The 16,122-nt window shown below is 42.1% G+C and overlaps 2 protein-coding genes and 1 non-coding gene across 24 annotated transcripts in view; all 3 read left to right on the top strand.

Moving 5' to 3' along the window:
- Window positions 1-10,753, top strand: part of LOC110495559 (myc box-dependent-interacting protein 1) — a 40,339-nt gene extending 29,586 nt beyond the window's left edge. For 12 of the 22 annotated variants that reach the window (XM_090239644.1, XM_090239637.1, XM_090239639.1 and 9 more), the window contains 4 exons: window positions 7,915-7,953; window positions 8,117-8,170; window positions 8,390-8,491; window positions 8,595-10,753. In XM_090239644.1, the coding sequence (XP_090095770.1) occupies window positions 7,915-7,953; window positions 8,117-8,170; window positions 8,390-8,491; window positions 8,595-8,696 (297 nt within the window). In that variant the 3' untranslated portion in view covers window positions 8,697-10,753. Of the gene's footprint in view, window positions 1-3,764; window positions 3,789-7,111; window positions 7,701-7,914; window positions 7,954-8,116; window positions 8,171-8,389; window positions 8,492-8,594 lie in introns of those variants that run through there. The other 10 variants (XM_090239626.1, XM_090239623.1, XM_090239630.1 and 7 more) reach the window with 5 other exon arrangements.
- LOC118941225 (U2 spliceosomal RNA) lies at window positions 2,476-2,674 on the top strand. The gene has a single exon (XR_005037555.2). It is a non-coding gene; the product is annotated as a U2 spliceosomal RNA (small nuclear RNA).
- A 680-nt stretch (window positions 10,754-11,433) lies between the features above and the next one.
- Window positions 11,434-14,693, top strand: LOC149982197 (tubulin alpha-1A chain-like). Its single transcript, XM_090239611.1, has 4 exons — window positions 11,434-11,969; window positions 12,289-12,511; window positions 12,608-12,756; window positions 13,452-14,693. The coding sequence occupies exons 1-4, from the start codon at window positions 11,967-11,969 to the stop codon at window positions 14,430-14,432; spliced, it is 1,356 nt and encodes a 451-aa protein (XP_090095737.1). The 5' UTR covers window positions 11,434-11,966; the 3' UTR covers window positions 14,433-14,693.
- The last annotated feature ends 1,429 nt before the right edge of the window (window positions 14,694-16,122 follow it).

Raw genomic sequence — 16,122 nt, 5'->3', positions numbered from 1 at the left:
TTCACTTGGGGAAACAGCAGGGGCTCGAGGAGCCGAATAGATTATCTGTTTGTTCCGCGTGAACTCCGTGTGTCCTCCGCGTGCGTTACACCGGTATTTTATTCGGACCACAGTTGCCTGTCTGTGACAGTAGAATTAAAAACAATTGAATTTGGAAAAGGGTATTGGAAAATTAATAACGGCATTTTACACGACAAAACTTTTGGGACAAGATTCAGGTCTTTTTTCCAGGGCTGTGTAGCTATGAAACCTTTTTATTCTACTGTCATAGAGTGGTGGGAGAGCACAAAATTAAGAATCAAGAGTTTTATTCAGAATTTTTGCAAAGACAAAGTACGTAATAACCACAAAGAATTTCATAAATTACAGAATGAACTAAAAGATCTACACATCCAAGGAAATGTAAATGGTGGTGGATTAGATAAAGACAAATTGTGTATCCTGCTGAAAAAGCAGCACACATTATTTGAAAAGAAAGCTCGAGACTTCATTTTTAAAAGTCAGCAAGATAAATGGGAAAATGATGAGAAGTGTTCGGCATATTTTTTCAAACAAATTAAACCAAGGGGAAAGAGGAGGACTATTTCAGCTTTATTGGACCAAGATGGGGAGATGGTTGAGGATGGAGATGGCATGCTTGGTGTCGCTACACACCACTTTTCTCAGCTATTTCAAAAACAAACTATTGATTATGAGAAGGGGACCATTTTTTTTATTTTTTTTTATGCGTGGATGTGCAGATACCTTTCGATATTAAGGACCAATTAGAAGGGGAAGTGAACTTAGATGACATTTATATGACACTGAAGAGCATGAAAGATAAAAGTACCAGGAGTGGATGGGCTCTCTAAAGAGTTTTACATAGTTTTTTGGGATATAATTGGATGTCATCTGTTGGAAGTGTTTAGAGGTATATTTGGTTTGGAGCATATGGGAGTTTTGATGTGTGAGAGGGGTAATCTCTCTACTGTATAAAAAGGGAGACCAAGACATTAGCAAATTGGAGATCTTTAACAATGTTGTGTGTTGACTATAAAGTATTAAGCAAAGCCGTAACTAATCACCTATCTTCTGCCATGGCATATGTTGTTGGTTTAGACCAAACATGTGGTGTGGTGGGGAGAAGATTAACCTGGAACTTGCAATTGCACAGAGACGTTCAAGCCTATTTAGAGGAAAGGCACCTGCCAGCTATTATTGTGAATTTGGACCAGGAAAAAGCTTTTGACATGGTAAACCATGAGTTTTTATTTAGAATTATGGAAAAATTTGGTTTTGGAAATAATTTTATGAAATGGGTAAAAATTCTGTATAGTAATGTGGGTAGCAGGGTAAATATTAATGGGAATATTGGAAATGTTATCAAACAATTACGAGGTGTCAGACAGGGTGACCCTCTATCTGCTCTATTGTATGTTTTATATATTGAACCTTTCGCATGCGCAATTAGGACAAATTATAACATCAAAAGGCATCATTTTACCTGGAGGGGATATGCTAAAAATATCGCAATATGCGGACGACACAGTTTTATATTTACGAGACGACCTGAGCTTGAAAGAGTCTATCAAAGTCATTGTTGAATTCTCTGTTGCGTCTGGGTCGAAGATAAACAAGAATAAAACAGAAATAAAATATTTGGGACAGTGGAAAAGGAGAACGGATCAGTTATGTGGTTTGACTGTGTGCACAGGACCAATGGTAGTGCTCGGCATATCTTTCGGAAATGAAATTAAAGATGACATGTTTAATTGGAAAGAAAAACTATTATCAATTAATAAAAGATTGGGACTGTGGAAAGTCAGGCGACTATCTTTTAGTGGGAAGGTGTTAGTGCTGAAGGCGGACATTCTGCCTTCATTACTTCACTTTGCCTATGTGTTTCCCATGCCGGTGTCTCTAAGAAAAACGTTCATACGGGTACTGTTTAATTTCTTTTGGGGGAGATATGAGTACATCCGTAGAGATCGGATGCACCAGCCTATAGAGGCTGGTGGAAAGGATTTCCCTCATATTCCTCTCAAGCTAGATGCGTTCAATTGGTTCAATTTATAAAACAGGAAGTTTAGAAAAGAATACAATTCGAAATAGATAAGTGGGGCATCGTATCAGTTAAACAGAGATGGAAAGGGATTTCCAGCATTGTAAATGTTTTTTATAGCGCATATATATATATATATATATATATATAGTGTTGTATTCCATAAGTAAAATTGAAATGTAGGCTAAGCCTTTGTACATATTTGATACACAGAGGGTTATTCAGAGTTCACTTTGGCATACGTGTGTGTGTTTTTATTTATAGAATTGTTTATTGTTTTTGGAGCTTGTTAAAGGCACGTTAATCTTAGACCTGTAATACTGGTCAGGTTCTGCAGAACAGCACTGTCTTTGGGGGAGTTTTGATATTTTTATATTGTTACGGTCCTTTTTGATACTGTTTTTAAGTATCCATGTTATGTACAACGTAATGCACTCAATTTGTAATTGAATGTGAAATGAAAATAAAAAATAAAAAAAATCTGTTCTTATCAGTTTAATATCTGATATGTCCCCTATCTGGGGACCATATATTAAATTGATTTTTGGAACAGGGAGATGGAATAGGGGCTCACTCCGTCCACTCCACGCACCGACCTGGTATTGCAGTACCTCCAGGAACGGTCCACCCCGTCACTGTAAAGATAAATCAGGCAGAGACAACAGAGTTGATTAGTTTTAATGTTAGGATCATGATGTATATTGTATTTTCACATTTGAGAAAGTTCACCTCAATGATTGCTAGATAGTGCTGGTCAAGTCGGTCTTCTAATCAAAGTTTGTCACGCGCACGGGAAACAGGGTGTAAACGGTACAGTGAAATGCTTACTTGCAAGCTCAGTGCTATACACATGATCAAATATATACACATAGCGAAGTAGTAAAGTAGTAAAAACAAACAGTTATGATTGGAAATGTATACGAGAATGAATGAATATACAGTATAAACTATCAAATGTGCTAAAGTCATGTACTGGTAATATGGCCCGCCTCGCATACCGGTAACGTTGTCTGAAGTCATTATTTGATAGGCCTGCTATTTTCATAAGACTCAAATATGCGGTTGAAATGTATACAAGGTTTGTAACTCATCTGCCTGTGTTAAAGTAACTATGTCTGTTTATCCCATTGATTCTATGATTTCACACTGCACTTTTTCAAGTGACAAACTTGATATAGGGTACCAAGGGTTATTCCTTCGCTTACAGCATATATACATACACACAATACAGTCATTGGCTTACGCCGAGTCTCGGAGGCTCAGCAGGGTCGGGCCTGGTTAGTAATTGGATGGTACACTGCCTGGGAACACCAGGTGCTGTAAGCATTTCTGTCCAGCAGAGTGTACTCTTGTACTATTTAATCAGGGAGCAACTGTCTTTAGTATCACCGTTTCTCTCAATCGCCTAAAAGCATTTTTTTGGAACAATGTTGATTTTCAAAACAGTCAACAAGCAACAGAACTTTTGCTAAACAGTAAATGCTTATTCAAAATGTAGTTGTCTTTTTAAAAAAACAAAAACATTCCTAAAATATATACAGTCAACATTGCAAATACATTCATTAAAAGAACTGCCTGTCAAAATATTAACACAACTATACTTTTCTCTTGAGTCCAAGAAGACAAAACAAAGGTAGTCTGTCTTTTAAAAATCCCAGTAGATCTGTGTGTGTGTGTGTGTGTGTATATATATTTATGCGTGTGTCTTATTGCCTCACGGAAGGCGGCTTCCTGGGACTCATGGGAGGTAAGCACTTCCTGCATTTTCCCTCTCCAGCCCTCCTGATTGCTCTCCATGTTTGGGAAAAGTATACTTAAGGGTGGCATTACGCGAGGGCTGCGACATGTTAAGTGGCCAGTTCGAATCCAAGTTGCAACTATACCCAACATTCTTAAATAATCACATTTATAGTAAAGTGACTGACTGAACAAAAAGCTTTAAATATGTGACAAAACAATTCTGGTGCTTCCCTCCCTAGTGACACAGTAGACTAGACACTGGGATATAAACCAGAAGGTCACAGGTTCTAATCTGGGCAATACCCTTTCTCAAAAACATATTGCCATTTGGCCACTTCTTATAACAAGCATAACTTTGTCTTACAGGATTATTCCCCGTTTCTGTTTTTAAAATCTCCAACACTAGTAGAATCACTCACCATATTCTACTATAATTTTATTAGTCAAGCAGGAATGTTGTTTTAGGTGTTCTGAATAACAGCTCCATCAAAATTAGCAGAACACTTATGGTTCTATTCAATCTGAATCGCTGAAGCTTTACAGAACGTGTAACCAACTTCACATAGCCCCCCAGAAGAAAGGCACACGGACACCCGCACTTCAGGGTGACTTGGTTTTTATCTGCAGTAAAAGATATCAAAACAGTGATGACAGGCATTGACAGGATGTCACAGCCACACATTCACTGCTCTCAGAATATCTCTCTCAGACTCAATCCACAAAGTGATCGTATAGTATACATGCGTTGTGTTTAGAAAATAACAAAAATACACAAGATATCTTTTAGATAGGAGCAACAGTAATGGCACATGTCCTCAATGGGAAGTGATATTAATCCATAAACATTTAAAAGGTAGTAAGAAAATAAACATTCACTCAATGTCACCTGCCGGCAATAGCTAGCGTGACATTGTAGTGCAGTGACCAACGGTGCTAGTTAGCTAGTCATTAACATGGCTAGCTAAACCAGCAAAAACTTGGTTAACTTGCTGAAATAGGTTTTCAATGCATTAACGGCAAAATAAACATACACATAGCCACATTCGCTATTGACTTTAGGATATATGAACCAGTTTTCCAAAAACACCTGTGTTATACAGTTTTTATATAGAGAGGAAAGAGACACGAACCTGCTCTCAGACTATCTCTCTGACTGAGGAGCAGACAGACCAACTTGCCAAATAGGGGAGAAGCACTCAAAACCCACTAGTTGTTCTTTCAAAGAAAATAATACAAAAATGCTAAGTCTGAAGACCTCTCGTATTAAACACCTCTTGTAACTACCCATCCCGGATCCGGAAGAATTGTCATCAACTGACACTAAGTAGCATAACGCAACAGACAAAAAAAAATTTTTTACTAGAAATATTCATATTCACGAAATCACAAGTGAAATATATTCAAACACAGCTTAGCCTTTTGTTAATCACCCTGTCATCTCAGATTTTGAAAATATGCTTTACAGCCAAAGACAAGCATTTGTGTAAGTTTATCGATAGCCTAGCATAGCATTATGCCTAGCTAGCAGCAGGCAATCTGGTAACGAAAATCAGAAAAGCAATCCAATTCAATCATTTACCTTTTGAGCTTCGGATGTTTTCACTCACGAGACTCCCAGTTAGATAGCAAATGTTCCTTTTTTCCAGAAAAATTATTTTTGTAGCCAAAAATAGCTTGGCTAGTTCTTCACAGTTGGCTGAGAAAACGACCTGAAATTGTGGTCATGACAACACCGAAAAATATTCCAAATTAGCTCCATAATATCGACAGAAACATGGAAAACGTTGTTTATAATCAATCCTCAAGGTGTTTTTCAAATATCTATTCGATAATATATCAACCGGGACAGAGCTTTTTTCAGTAAGACCTGGTGGAAAAATAGCTACCTCTGTCTTTTGCGCGAGAAATACACAAAGAGCCATCAGGTGGACACTGACGCAATGTTGTCGCTCAGACTCATTTTTCAAAATAAAAGCCTGAAACTCTGTCTTGTGATACTAGACACATATTAAGGAAGCCATAGAAAAAGGAATCTCGTTGATATCCCATTCACTGCTCAATAGAGAAGCATAGGAAGGGACTCTTATTTAGAAACCGCTGCGTTCCTGATTGGATTTTTCCTCATTCTTTTGCCTGCAATATCAGTTCTGTTATACTCACAGACAATATCTTTACAGTTTTGGAAACTTTAGAGTGTTTTCTATCCTAAGCTGTCAATTATATGCATATTCTATTTTCTAGTCCTGAAAAATAGCCTGTTTACTTTGGGAACGTTATTTAAAAAAATAAAAAAATAAATGACCCCTAGATTGAACAGGTTTAACAACCGTACTACAATGGCAGCAAATATTTTTATGAATTTAGTAACACATAATGAAAGGTCTACTTTATGTTCTTTGATGTCTACATTGCGCGTGAGGTTGATGGAAACTCTACATTTTCAATTTGTGATTTCCGTTTGAGCCGATATCACCGTGAATGCAGTCTCCGCTAACGAGGGACATTGCCTTTAAATTTCAATCATGCTGTAGCGCTGACTTTCCACTATACAGATTAGAGGTCGACAGAGGAAGCCATAGAAAGAGGGACAATTTCGAATTTTCATAATCGGTAATCTGCCTTTTTGGATGCCGATTATGACCGATTACATTGCAATCCATGACGAAACTCCGTGGCAGGCTGACCACCTGTTACGCGAGTGCATCGTCAAAAGGACCTAATGGCTGCAATGAGCCAAGGTAAAATGCTAGCTAGCATTAAACTTATCTTATAAAAAAAACAATCAATCTTCACATAATCACTAGTTAACCTAGTAATATCATCAACCATGTGTAGTTAACTAGCTATTTTTTTGAGCCAAGCTGAAGTTAGAAATATGCTATGTAGAACAAGTAGAATAAAGGAATCACGTCGGCTCCATTCGTTGCATTTATATCTACAAAGTTCGTATACTGAATGTGGCCATGGGCATTTGGGATAATTGTTTTGAATTTGTACTTTTATTCGGTGTTCTAGGATATTTCCTTTCAAGCATTTTCTTTGAAACATTAGTAGCAATAGGAATGTTCTTGGTTTGTTGGGTACCATATTCTGCAGACACTTGAATGGCGAGCTGATCTCTGGCAGCACTCACAGATCTCTCTCTTATCTTCTCTTGGTCTGTTGTCCCTTATCCTACAATTCCTGCTTTTGACCCATGGCCCCTTTATGCCCTGTGGGTTTTTGTCATCAAACCGTCGGTCCCATTCCAAATTCTCTGTGTTGCTCCACCCACGTGCACCTTGGCCACCCCTCTACCTGCCATACTGCCTCGCCCCCTTCCCTCCTCAGCCTGAACCCGAGCATCCCCCTGCAGTGGAGGAGCCCCAGCAGAACGACGACAAAGGGTCCCAGGAGACCAAGGCCGGCTGGGAGGAAGAGGAGCCTGCAGCCAACCAGGGTGGCTGGGGCGATGATGAGACTGGGGCCGCCCCGAGCTGGGATACTGAAGGGACACAGGCTTCTCAGGCATGCTGGGACCAGGATGTGACCCAGACTGGGCATTCTCAGGGTGGCTGGGGCGATAACGGGGCCCAGGTAGGGGAAGAGGCTGCAGATGCTGCCTCTGATGGACAGCCAGGCTGGGGTGATGCGGGTGCCCAGGCTGGGTGGGCAGAGGAGCCAGCTGCAGACGGGCAGTTGGGCTGGGCTGAGTCTGGGCAGACTGGCTGGGCTGACTCAGAGCAGAGCGTGAGTAGGCGGGAAACGAGGAAGTACTGTAGGGGAGTGTAGATGTGCTATAGGTAGCGCTGGTAGATGGACAGGAGGTTCATTACAGTAGTGATGGGAGACCAAGGCTTCTGAAGGGTGTTGATCATTGACTGGGACAAACAAACACCCTGTGATTACCCCATCTGACAGGAGGTTGATGAAGTTTCAGTCTCCCATCTTTAGGATCCGTAGATAGATGGCATGGCTGTTGTGGCGGTCTGATGGTGGCACATGTTGACAGATTGTGCCCGGGGAGAGTCTTTGTGCCTGGGTGTATGTATTCCTGTGAAGTCTTCATACCTGTATGTGTATGCTGATCTTTGTGGGGTGGGAGGGATACATGTTCATTGGGAATTCTCACCTCCCCTTTCTCTCCCTTCCAGACTGACACTGCTGTGGCAGCCGCTGCAGGGGCTGCAACCGTAAGTACTGGAGTAAATGGGCCATTCATATGTAGTACAAACATTGGGTCCCTGGCATATCACTCCCTCTACAGTGTGATGTAACCATTGTAGAATTGATTGACCACTTAATACATTTCTCAGTATCAAATGAAGCCTTTTCTCTGCTTATTTCTGAATCCAGACTGCGGTGACCAATGGGTCTTCTGAGGCGCTGCCGGCTGGAGTCATCTACAAGGTGAGCCCTTCGCTTGTCTTGTTTCTAGAGGACCGTAGAGACGGCTACTGAAAAGGGGTTGTTTGAACACCTAGTTTCAGGTTCACGGAGGAAGAAAACTCCAGCACACTAGTATTTTTCAATATTCTGCCAACAATGGATCTTGGTTGTTGCGGTCAGTATATCTTAAATCAGGTAGCAATATCGCTGTGTGTGATGTCCAAAAAAATAATAATTCAGGTCAAAGCCATGCATGACTATGCTGCCACCGATGGAGACGAGCTGGAGATGAAAGCAGGAGATGTTGTGCTGGTCCTGGCCTGGGAGAATCCTGATGAGCAGGTCGGTAGCCAGCCGCATTCTACCCCCACTGAGAACTATAACACGTTTTCACACGTGATTGGGTTACATCCTCTGATAACCCATGCTGTTTGTGTGTGTGCAGGATGACGGCTGGCTCATGGGCGTGAAGGAATCTCATTGGCTGGAGAATAAAGACCTCTTGGCAAAAGGAGTCTTCCCTGAAAACTTTACCCAGAAGTTGTGAGCCGGACGTCCCATCCAACCTGCACTCCCCCTTCCCCTCTAATCCCTCTTCCGTCCTTTGGGACATCTGCCAGGATAGAAACAAACCAAAACCACATCATCTCAATCCTTGACCCGTGTATCAAATGTGCTGGTATATTTTAGCAGATTCGCACGATTATTGTTTTGATTTGTTACATTTGACTACGTAATGTATGTGTTTTTGCTAATGCTAATGTGGTCAGTAATGTATTTATGCTAAGCTAATGTGGCCAGTAGAAACAAAGAGTATGCTAGTTTCAATGAAAAAGTAATGGATGTCACACTGCTTGAACACATTTTGACATATCATGTAAAAAAACAAAAAAAACATTAAGAGTTGCATGATCATTTTACTGTAGTAACAACATCACACCCCTAGACAGAGATTGGGACTGCTCTGGTATCAGTCCTTCAGTTCTGACTGTGATGAGATGAAAAATGTACTGGTACTGGACCAGAACCTTGGGGCACACCAGATTAAAGCAATGTTGACCTGGGTCATGTTCGGAAGGGTACTCGAAGAAAAACGTTTTGCAACGGGAAAACCAAAAAAATCTCTGTTCTTATTGGAGAGTTCAGGTAGCATTCACCCTACTGGCTCTGTTGTCGTTAACTCTTAAGTCTATACTTTATGTCTGTATCAAACTTTAAGTCACTATTATTATATTTTGCCCAATGAAATGCAAAAAGACTCAGTAGCTGTTCTGAAACCATGTGATCTTATATCTGTGACCCGTTTAATGTACCATTTGCCTCTGAGAAGTGGGCTCCCTAGGCTGTCGCTCTGCTAAGATTAATGTTTTATCTATTGTACTGTACTGTCCCACTCTCCACCTTTATGTTTGTACTGTCCCTCTCTCCACCTTTGTATTGTACTGTCCCTCTCTCCACCTTTGTATTGTACTGTCCCTCTCTCCACCTTTGTATTGTACTGTCCCTCTCTCCACCTTTATATTGTACTGTCCCTCTCTCCACCTTTATGTATTGTACTGTCCCTCTCTCCACCTTTATGTATTGTACTGTCCCTCTCTCCACCTTTATGTATTGTACTGTCCCTCTCTCCACCTTTATGTATTGTACTGTCCCTCTCTCCACCTTTATGTATTGTACTGTCCCTCTCTCCTAAGCAGTAGTTGAAGGGAAATAAAGGAAACCCAGCTGTTGCTCTCTCCCTTAGAGAGAAATCTCTCAGAGATTGGGTCAGCAGTCAGGACACACATCAGAATCAGGCTCCCTAGCTCTGTGTATTTTTCTATCAGTCCCTCTCCTGTGAAAGAGATTCCTGGGACATGTGCTAGGGAATGGTGTGCAGAAGCCCTGCAGCGTTGCAACCATATACATGGAATCCATAGAAAGGGCTTTGAAGTTGAAACCTCTAGCCCTGGCAATTTGACTGGTAAACTCACGTGTGCAATGGCTGCCAGTCCACCCACTATGCCACCATTGACTTGAATGAGGAAGCCTGTTCTATGGATTCTATTTCTACGGTTGCGACAACTTTTGTGAAACACTGGATAACTAAAGCAAGAGAATAATAGTCTCTCAACTCTGTGGTATTGGTTTCATTAGAACTCAGGTTATTGCTTGGCTCTGAGTGGAGTGATAATGGCCCAATCATAAAATCTACACCTAACTTGTCTCTATTAGAATATGTTGATAAGGGCTAGAGGGGCGAGGGGTAATGAACAAAACCGCATGTTCAGAAGAATTTTAGAACTGTGGTCAATGTTCTGATCAAAAGTAAGGCAACTATTTATGGGTGTCATACCATTTGAATGTAACAATCCATACAAAGTATTCAAAGAGCCCTGAAACAAATCATCTCAGTGTCCACATTGTGTCCTGCTGAAAACCAAAGTTAAACTCAAGTCAAATTAAGCCTATACTCAAGTACTGTGTTCAACTCCTAGATGTAGCTGGAAATCAACACCTGTGTGAACACCCTGTAACTGTATGTTTAAAATGTCTCTCAGTGGAAAGTGAGCGAGCCTGTAACCGACAGACTTCTTTACAACATTAAAGATGGGTTCAACACCAGACACTGTGGCCTTCATTGTTTCACCTGCTTTACACCTGGGGGTTAGAACACCTCTGCATGCTGCCTGTATGGTGATAGCCTAAACAACATTTTCACACCCTACTGATCACACATCAGAAGACCAATCAGACAGCTGCCCCTCACTCGGGGACAACACCCACATAGTAGTGGTCTGTGCTACTTTATCATAACACCAGATGGCAGTGTGACTTGACAGGCCTTTACGGCAAAGCATTGTAATGGCGGCCAATAGCAGGACTTGCTTAGTCACATTCCTCTCATGACATCATTGCTGCTTCTGTGGTGAATATACAGTATACTCTGTTAGCAGGTGCATGGGATGGAGATGCTTCCAGGACTCAGACTGGCTCCCCTTTCAAGCCATGCCTCAAACAATCACTACAGATTCAGTGACATAAGAAATATCTATTTAACTCCCAAATAAGTAAAGGAGCATCCCCATGAATTCATTAATTTTATCATATGAAATGGATCAACAAGTCAAATGTTTTGAAAACTTGACAATTTTGTAAACAAACTAATTATAAATGATTCCTTGTGCCAATGAAGGAGTCTTGAGTTAAAAGGTCACCTTGGTGTAGCTGTTACCTATGGTGCCGTTGTTACCATAGGATACAGTCAACGAAGCGTGAAACACAACAGAACCCTGCCAGGCCACAGGGACAAGGGGAGGGAGGGAGTGAGGGCGGGGAAGGCAGCGCCTTTGAATAACAAATGGCTCAAACAGCAGGGACTATGGGGGAGGGGATCAACCATCTTAAAGTGACTAATTCCTAAATTCCTTCGTTAACGGACCCATGGTACTGCCACTAACATAGTATGAGTATTTTATACGCATTTATTGTGGTACAGGTTAAATTAGTCCCCTTAGGAACCTTTTGTCCTACGTAAGGTGGGGCTGGTCGGTCGGATGGTCAGAGTTACACATTATCATCCTGGGTAGATGGGGAGGAGTTATTGATGTGCGGCAGGGCTTGTATGCAGTGTCTCCTCTCGAGCTGAATGATTGGCTTTCCTCTTCCCAGCCCAGAACTCCCATCGACCAAACACATTTAACCCCTTTGTTACCAACAACAAAGCTTGTTACCAAGGTGTTCGCTAATCCTATAAATACAGACGGAGCCGCCACCAGGACACACAAGCAAGATTTCTGTCGCAGATCCTTAACGTCGGCCTGAAGAAACTGCAACAATGGTAAGCTTCTGAATATTATGTCTCCTGCTCCCTTCATGCAGCCATCCCATCCTTTGTTTCTTCAATACGCCTCATGTCTCTTAAAACAGATCTGCTTCTTGTTTCATTGCCTTGATAGATCAAATATATATGGTTAGAAATAGAATTGTATTGGCAATATTGATACTGATAATGTTACTGAGCAAATTAAGAGAGAGTTTTAGCTGCAACATTAGAAATGCTATTTAGTTGTTTGACCTAAATCCTCCCAAAAACCGTAACCTGAAGTTGTGACCATGTTAATATGGCTAATGGTTTCAATTCTGTCCTTTCTCTGCAGCGTGAATGTATCTCTGTCCACGTCGGCCAGGCAGGTGTCCAGATGGGCAATGCATGCTGGGAACTGTACTGCCTGGAACATGGGATCCAGCCTGACGGACAGATGCCCAGTGATAAGACAATCGGAGGGGGAGATGACTCCTTCAACACCTTCTTCAGTGAGACTGGAGCTGGTAAACACGTTCCTCGTGCAGTCTTTGTAGACCTGGAGCCAACCGTCATCGGTAAGTTGACAAACAATTTGCCTACTGACATTCCAATCTCCATATTTTTATAGGTTAAAGCTACAGATATTAAATGTCAATTCCCCATGTCCACAGACGAGGTCCGCACAGGTACCTACCGCCAGCTGTTCCACCCTGAGCAGCTGATCACAGGCAAGGAGGACGCTGCCAACAACTATGCCCGTGGTCACTACACCATTGGCAAGGAGATCATTGACCTGGTACTCGACCGGACGCGCAAACTGGTAAGACCCAACCTAGTCATCTTTCTAGGTGGATGTTCCGTCCATCTATGATACAAATATATTAGGTTTGTAACGCATTCCTCCCTGTTTCTTCCAGGTAAGAATGAACTGGTAAGACTCATAGCATTTTAAAGCAAGGCCTTGTGTTGACACCAAATGTGGAAATGCTAATAAATACTAGTGGAGTTGATCAATATCAATACTTCTATATGATATCCATAACGTTTGATATCGATGTGAGCAAGGCCTATCGTGATATCGGTTTATCCTTAAGCAATAGGGCCCAAGGGGGTGTGGTATATAGCCAATATACCACGACTAAGAGCTGTTCATCTGCACGACGCAACGCAGAGTGCCTGGACACAGTCCTTAGCCGTGGTATATTGGCCATATATTACAAACCCCCGGGTGCCTTATTGCTATTGTAAACTGAGACTTCAACAGACTTCCCATTGTATTCAAACTGGTTGTGTAGGTTAATTAGGCCACCTGGACATTCACACCTGGCCCAATGGGCAACGAGCAAGCAGTTGTCTGAACTTCACAAAGCCGTGGAAATGTATTCCACACAGTTGCAATGTTATTCATTCAAACATTTCGGTTCGAAAAAGTTCAACTGATATGGATATTGATTTTACATATCAGTGCCCATCACTAATAAATACATGTATTACATTTATATCTGTTTCTTTCAGGCTGACCAGTGCACTGGTCTCCAGGGCTTCCTGATCTTCCACAGCTTTGGAGGAGGCACCGGCTCTGGGTTCACCTCCCTGCTGATGGAACGTCTCTCTGTCGACTATGGGAAGAAGTCCAAGCTTGAGTTTGCCATCTATCCAGCTCCCCAGGTGTCCACTGCTGTGGTGGAGCCTTATAACTCCATCCTGACCACCCACACCACCCTGGAGCACTCGGACTGTGCCTTCATGGTGGACAATGAGGCCATCTATGATATCTGCCGCAGGAACCTGGACATTGAGCGCCCCACCTACACCAACCTCAACAGGCTGATTGGTCAGATCGTCTCCTCCATCACCGCCTCCCTGCGTTTCGATGGAGCTCTCAATGTGGACCTGACAGAGTTCCAGACCAACTTGGTGCCCTACCCCCGTATCCACTTCCCTCTGGCCACCTATGCTCCAGTCATCTCTGCTGAGAAGGCCTATCACGAGATGCTATCAGTGGCTGAGATCACCAACGCCTGCTTTGAGCCAGCCAATCAGATGGTGAAATGTGACCCACGTCACGGCAAGTACATGGCCTGCTGCCTGCTCTACCGTGGTGACGTTGTGCCCAAAGATGTCAACTCTGCCATCGCCACCATCAAGACCAAGCGCACCATCCAGTTTGTAGACTGGTGTCCCACTGGCTTCAAGGTCGGTATCAACTACCAGCCACCCACAGTGGTCCCTGGAGGAGATCTGGCCAAGGTCCAGAGAGCTGTGTGTATGCTGAGCAACACCACCGCCATCGCTGAGGCCTGGGCCAGGCTTGACCACAAGTTTGACCTGATGTACGCCAAGAGAGCCTTTGTGCACTGGTATGTGGGAGAGGGCATGGAGGAGGGAGAGTTCTCAGAGGCCAGAGAAGACATGGCAGCCCTGGAGAAGGATTATGAAGAGGTGGGTACTGACAGTGTAGGGGACGAGGGGGAGGAGGAGGGAGAGGAATACTAAAAAGTAGTCAACTGGTAAAGAACAACATCTGTGAAGAACAACAGGGAATGAAGAGGAGGATGCGGGGGTGGAAGAGTAGAATGTTAAGATCTATAATCTCAGCTTTACAACATGAATGTTGAAACTACACAAGTCTATGATTGTCAGCCAGATACAGTTTTGACCAAATCGAGAATAGTAACAATAATTTTTAAACATCTATTTCTTTGGATATGAATCCTCTCTGTGAAAAAATAAAGCATTCATTGTCAACGCCCAAAATATTGGTCTGTGTCATGCTTGCTCAAAACAAATTTTTCAGTAATGTCAATGTATAAACCCTCTACCCTGTCTCATTCCACAGCTTGTGGCAAGAGGTTCTGCCTTGAGGGAAGTCAGTCATACTGTATCACACAATGATCTATTTGAGGAGGTAGTGCACCATCAACCGCCACACACTGGTGTTAATGGTGTCCTCTGTCTTTCCTGAACTTCGGCTAAACTTCTCCATCCCGTCCTGCTTCAGCTGTGGGAGAGTGTTTGGTTAAGGCTATTGAGTACTGTAAACACACCACTTTTGGTGATACGTAGTCAGCTCACACTGAAGCCATCTAACTTTCAGGTCTCTATTTCTTATGAAACAAAGCGCCAAGCTCAGCTGACACACAGCTGTAAAACACTGACTCCTGAGAAGAAGAAGAAATGATTGGTGACTACAGACAACCAAATGAGAACTACAGTATCTCCTTAGATACTCATTGATGAAAAGTCAACTGTGGCTACAGTACCTGTGGTTATACATTGCCCAACACTTGCTTACATTCAGTGTATTTAACAGCTAACAAAACCTTAGTGGTAGAACCATAATTTTCACCACACTCAAAAGTTAAACAAATACTGATGCGATAATGCCTTAGAGCTGTGAATTTGACAGCATGAACTGTAAAACTACACAATACTAATGGCAAGATAAATCATTTAGTTGATATATAATATGCTCTTTTAATAGACAAGCATTTTTATAAATATTACATATAGTTAGCCAATCCTTTGAAAGGAAAGACTGCTTCCCTGGCAAACAATGAAGACTTCTGACCACACACACACACACCAGATAAACTAAGAACAAAAGCACTTGGTTTAAAAAAGAACAACTTGTGTGAAGCCAGCTGTTCACATTCTGTTATAGACAATAGGACTATAGACAGAGCTCTGAACAGACACCTGCTTTACGGAAGACCGACGCTGAGGTTTTCCCTAGGCGCCCGCTCACCTGAGGACATTTGCATTGTAAATTAATCTCTACTACCATGGTGACCATAACGATCTCCTGTAACAACAGCCTATTCAGGTCACCATGGGGAGGTATCCATTTTCTTTCCTCAGGGCAATGGGACAACATGACCTTTACAAAATGGATCCTCTTTAGTTGGAAAGAGTTTGAGCAGTAAATGTGCACAGTGTCCTCTAAGGTAAATTAGTAAAAACCATTGAAACAGGAGCACAAAATATCTTGAAACAGACTTTGTTCAGAGTGCAAAATATATTTTTAAATTGTTATTTTTCCTTCATATAACTTAAGTTACATTTTACTTGTCAAATGTAACTACTATATGAGGAGGGCAAGGCAAATAAATGTAATACATATGGGTCTTATTTCACAAATACTGGACAGGTCAAGGTTACTGTTCACCCATCCTAGACTCAAGGT

Source organism: Oncorhynchus mykiss, chromosome 7 (assembly GCF_057628025.1).
Source record: "Oncorhynchus mykiss isolate SJ-2025 chromosome 7, ASM5762802v1, whole genome shotgun sequence".
NCBI classification, from domain to species: Eukaryota; Metazoa; Chordata; class Actinopteri; order Salmoniformes; family Salmonidae; genus Oncorhynchus; species Oncorhynchus mykiss.
The sequence above is the reverse complement of the archived record's forward strand: the minus strand, read 5'-3'. Positions and strand labels throughout refer to the sequence as shown.

Excerpts from the sequence above, each read along its gene's own strand:
- LOC149982197 (XM_090239611.1), top strand. Across the intron at positions 12,512-12,607 it reads CCTGGAGCCAACCGTCATCG|ACGAGGTCCGCACAGGTACC; the intron begins GTAAGTTGACAA and ends CCATGTCCACAG. Across the intron at positions 12,757-13,451 it reads TCGACCGGACGCGCAAACTG|GCTGACCAGTGCACTGGTCT; the intron begins GTAAGACCCAAC and ends TGTTTCTTTCAG.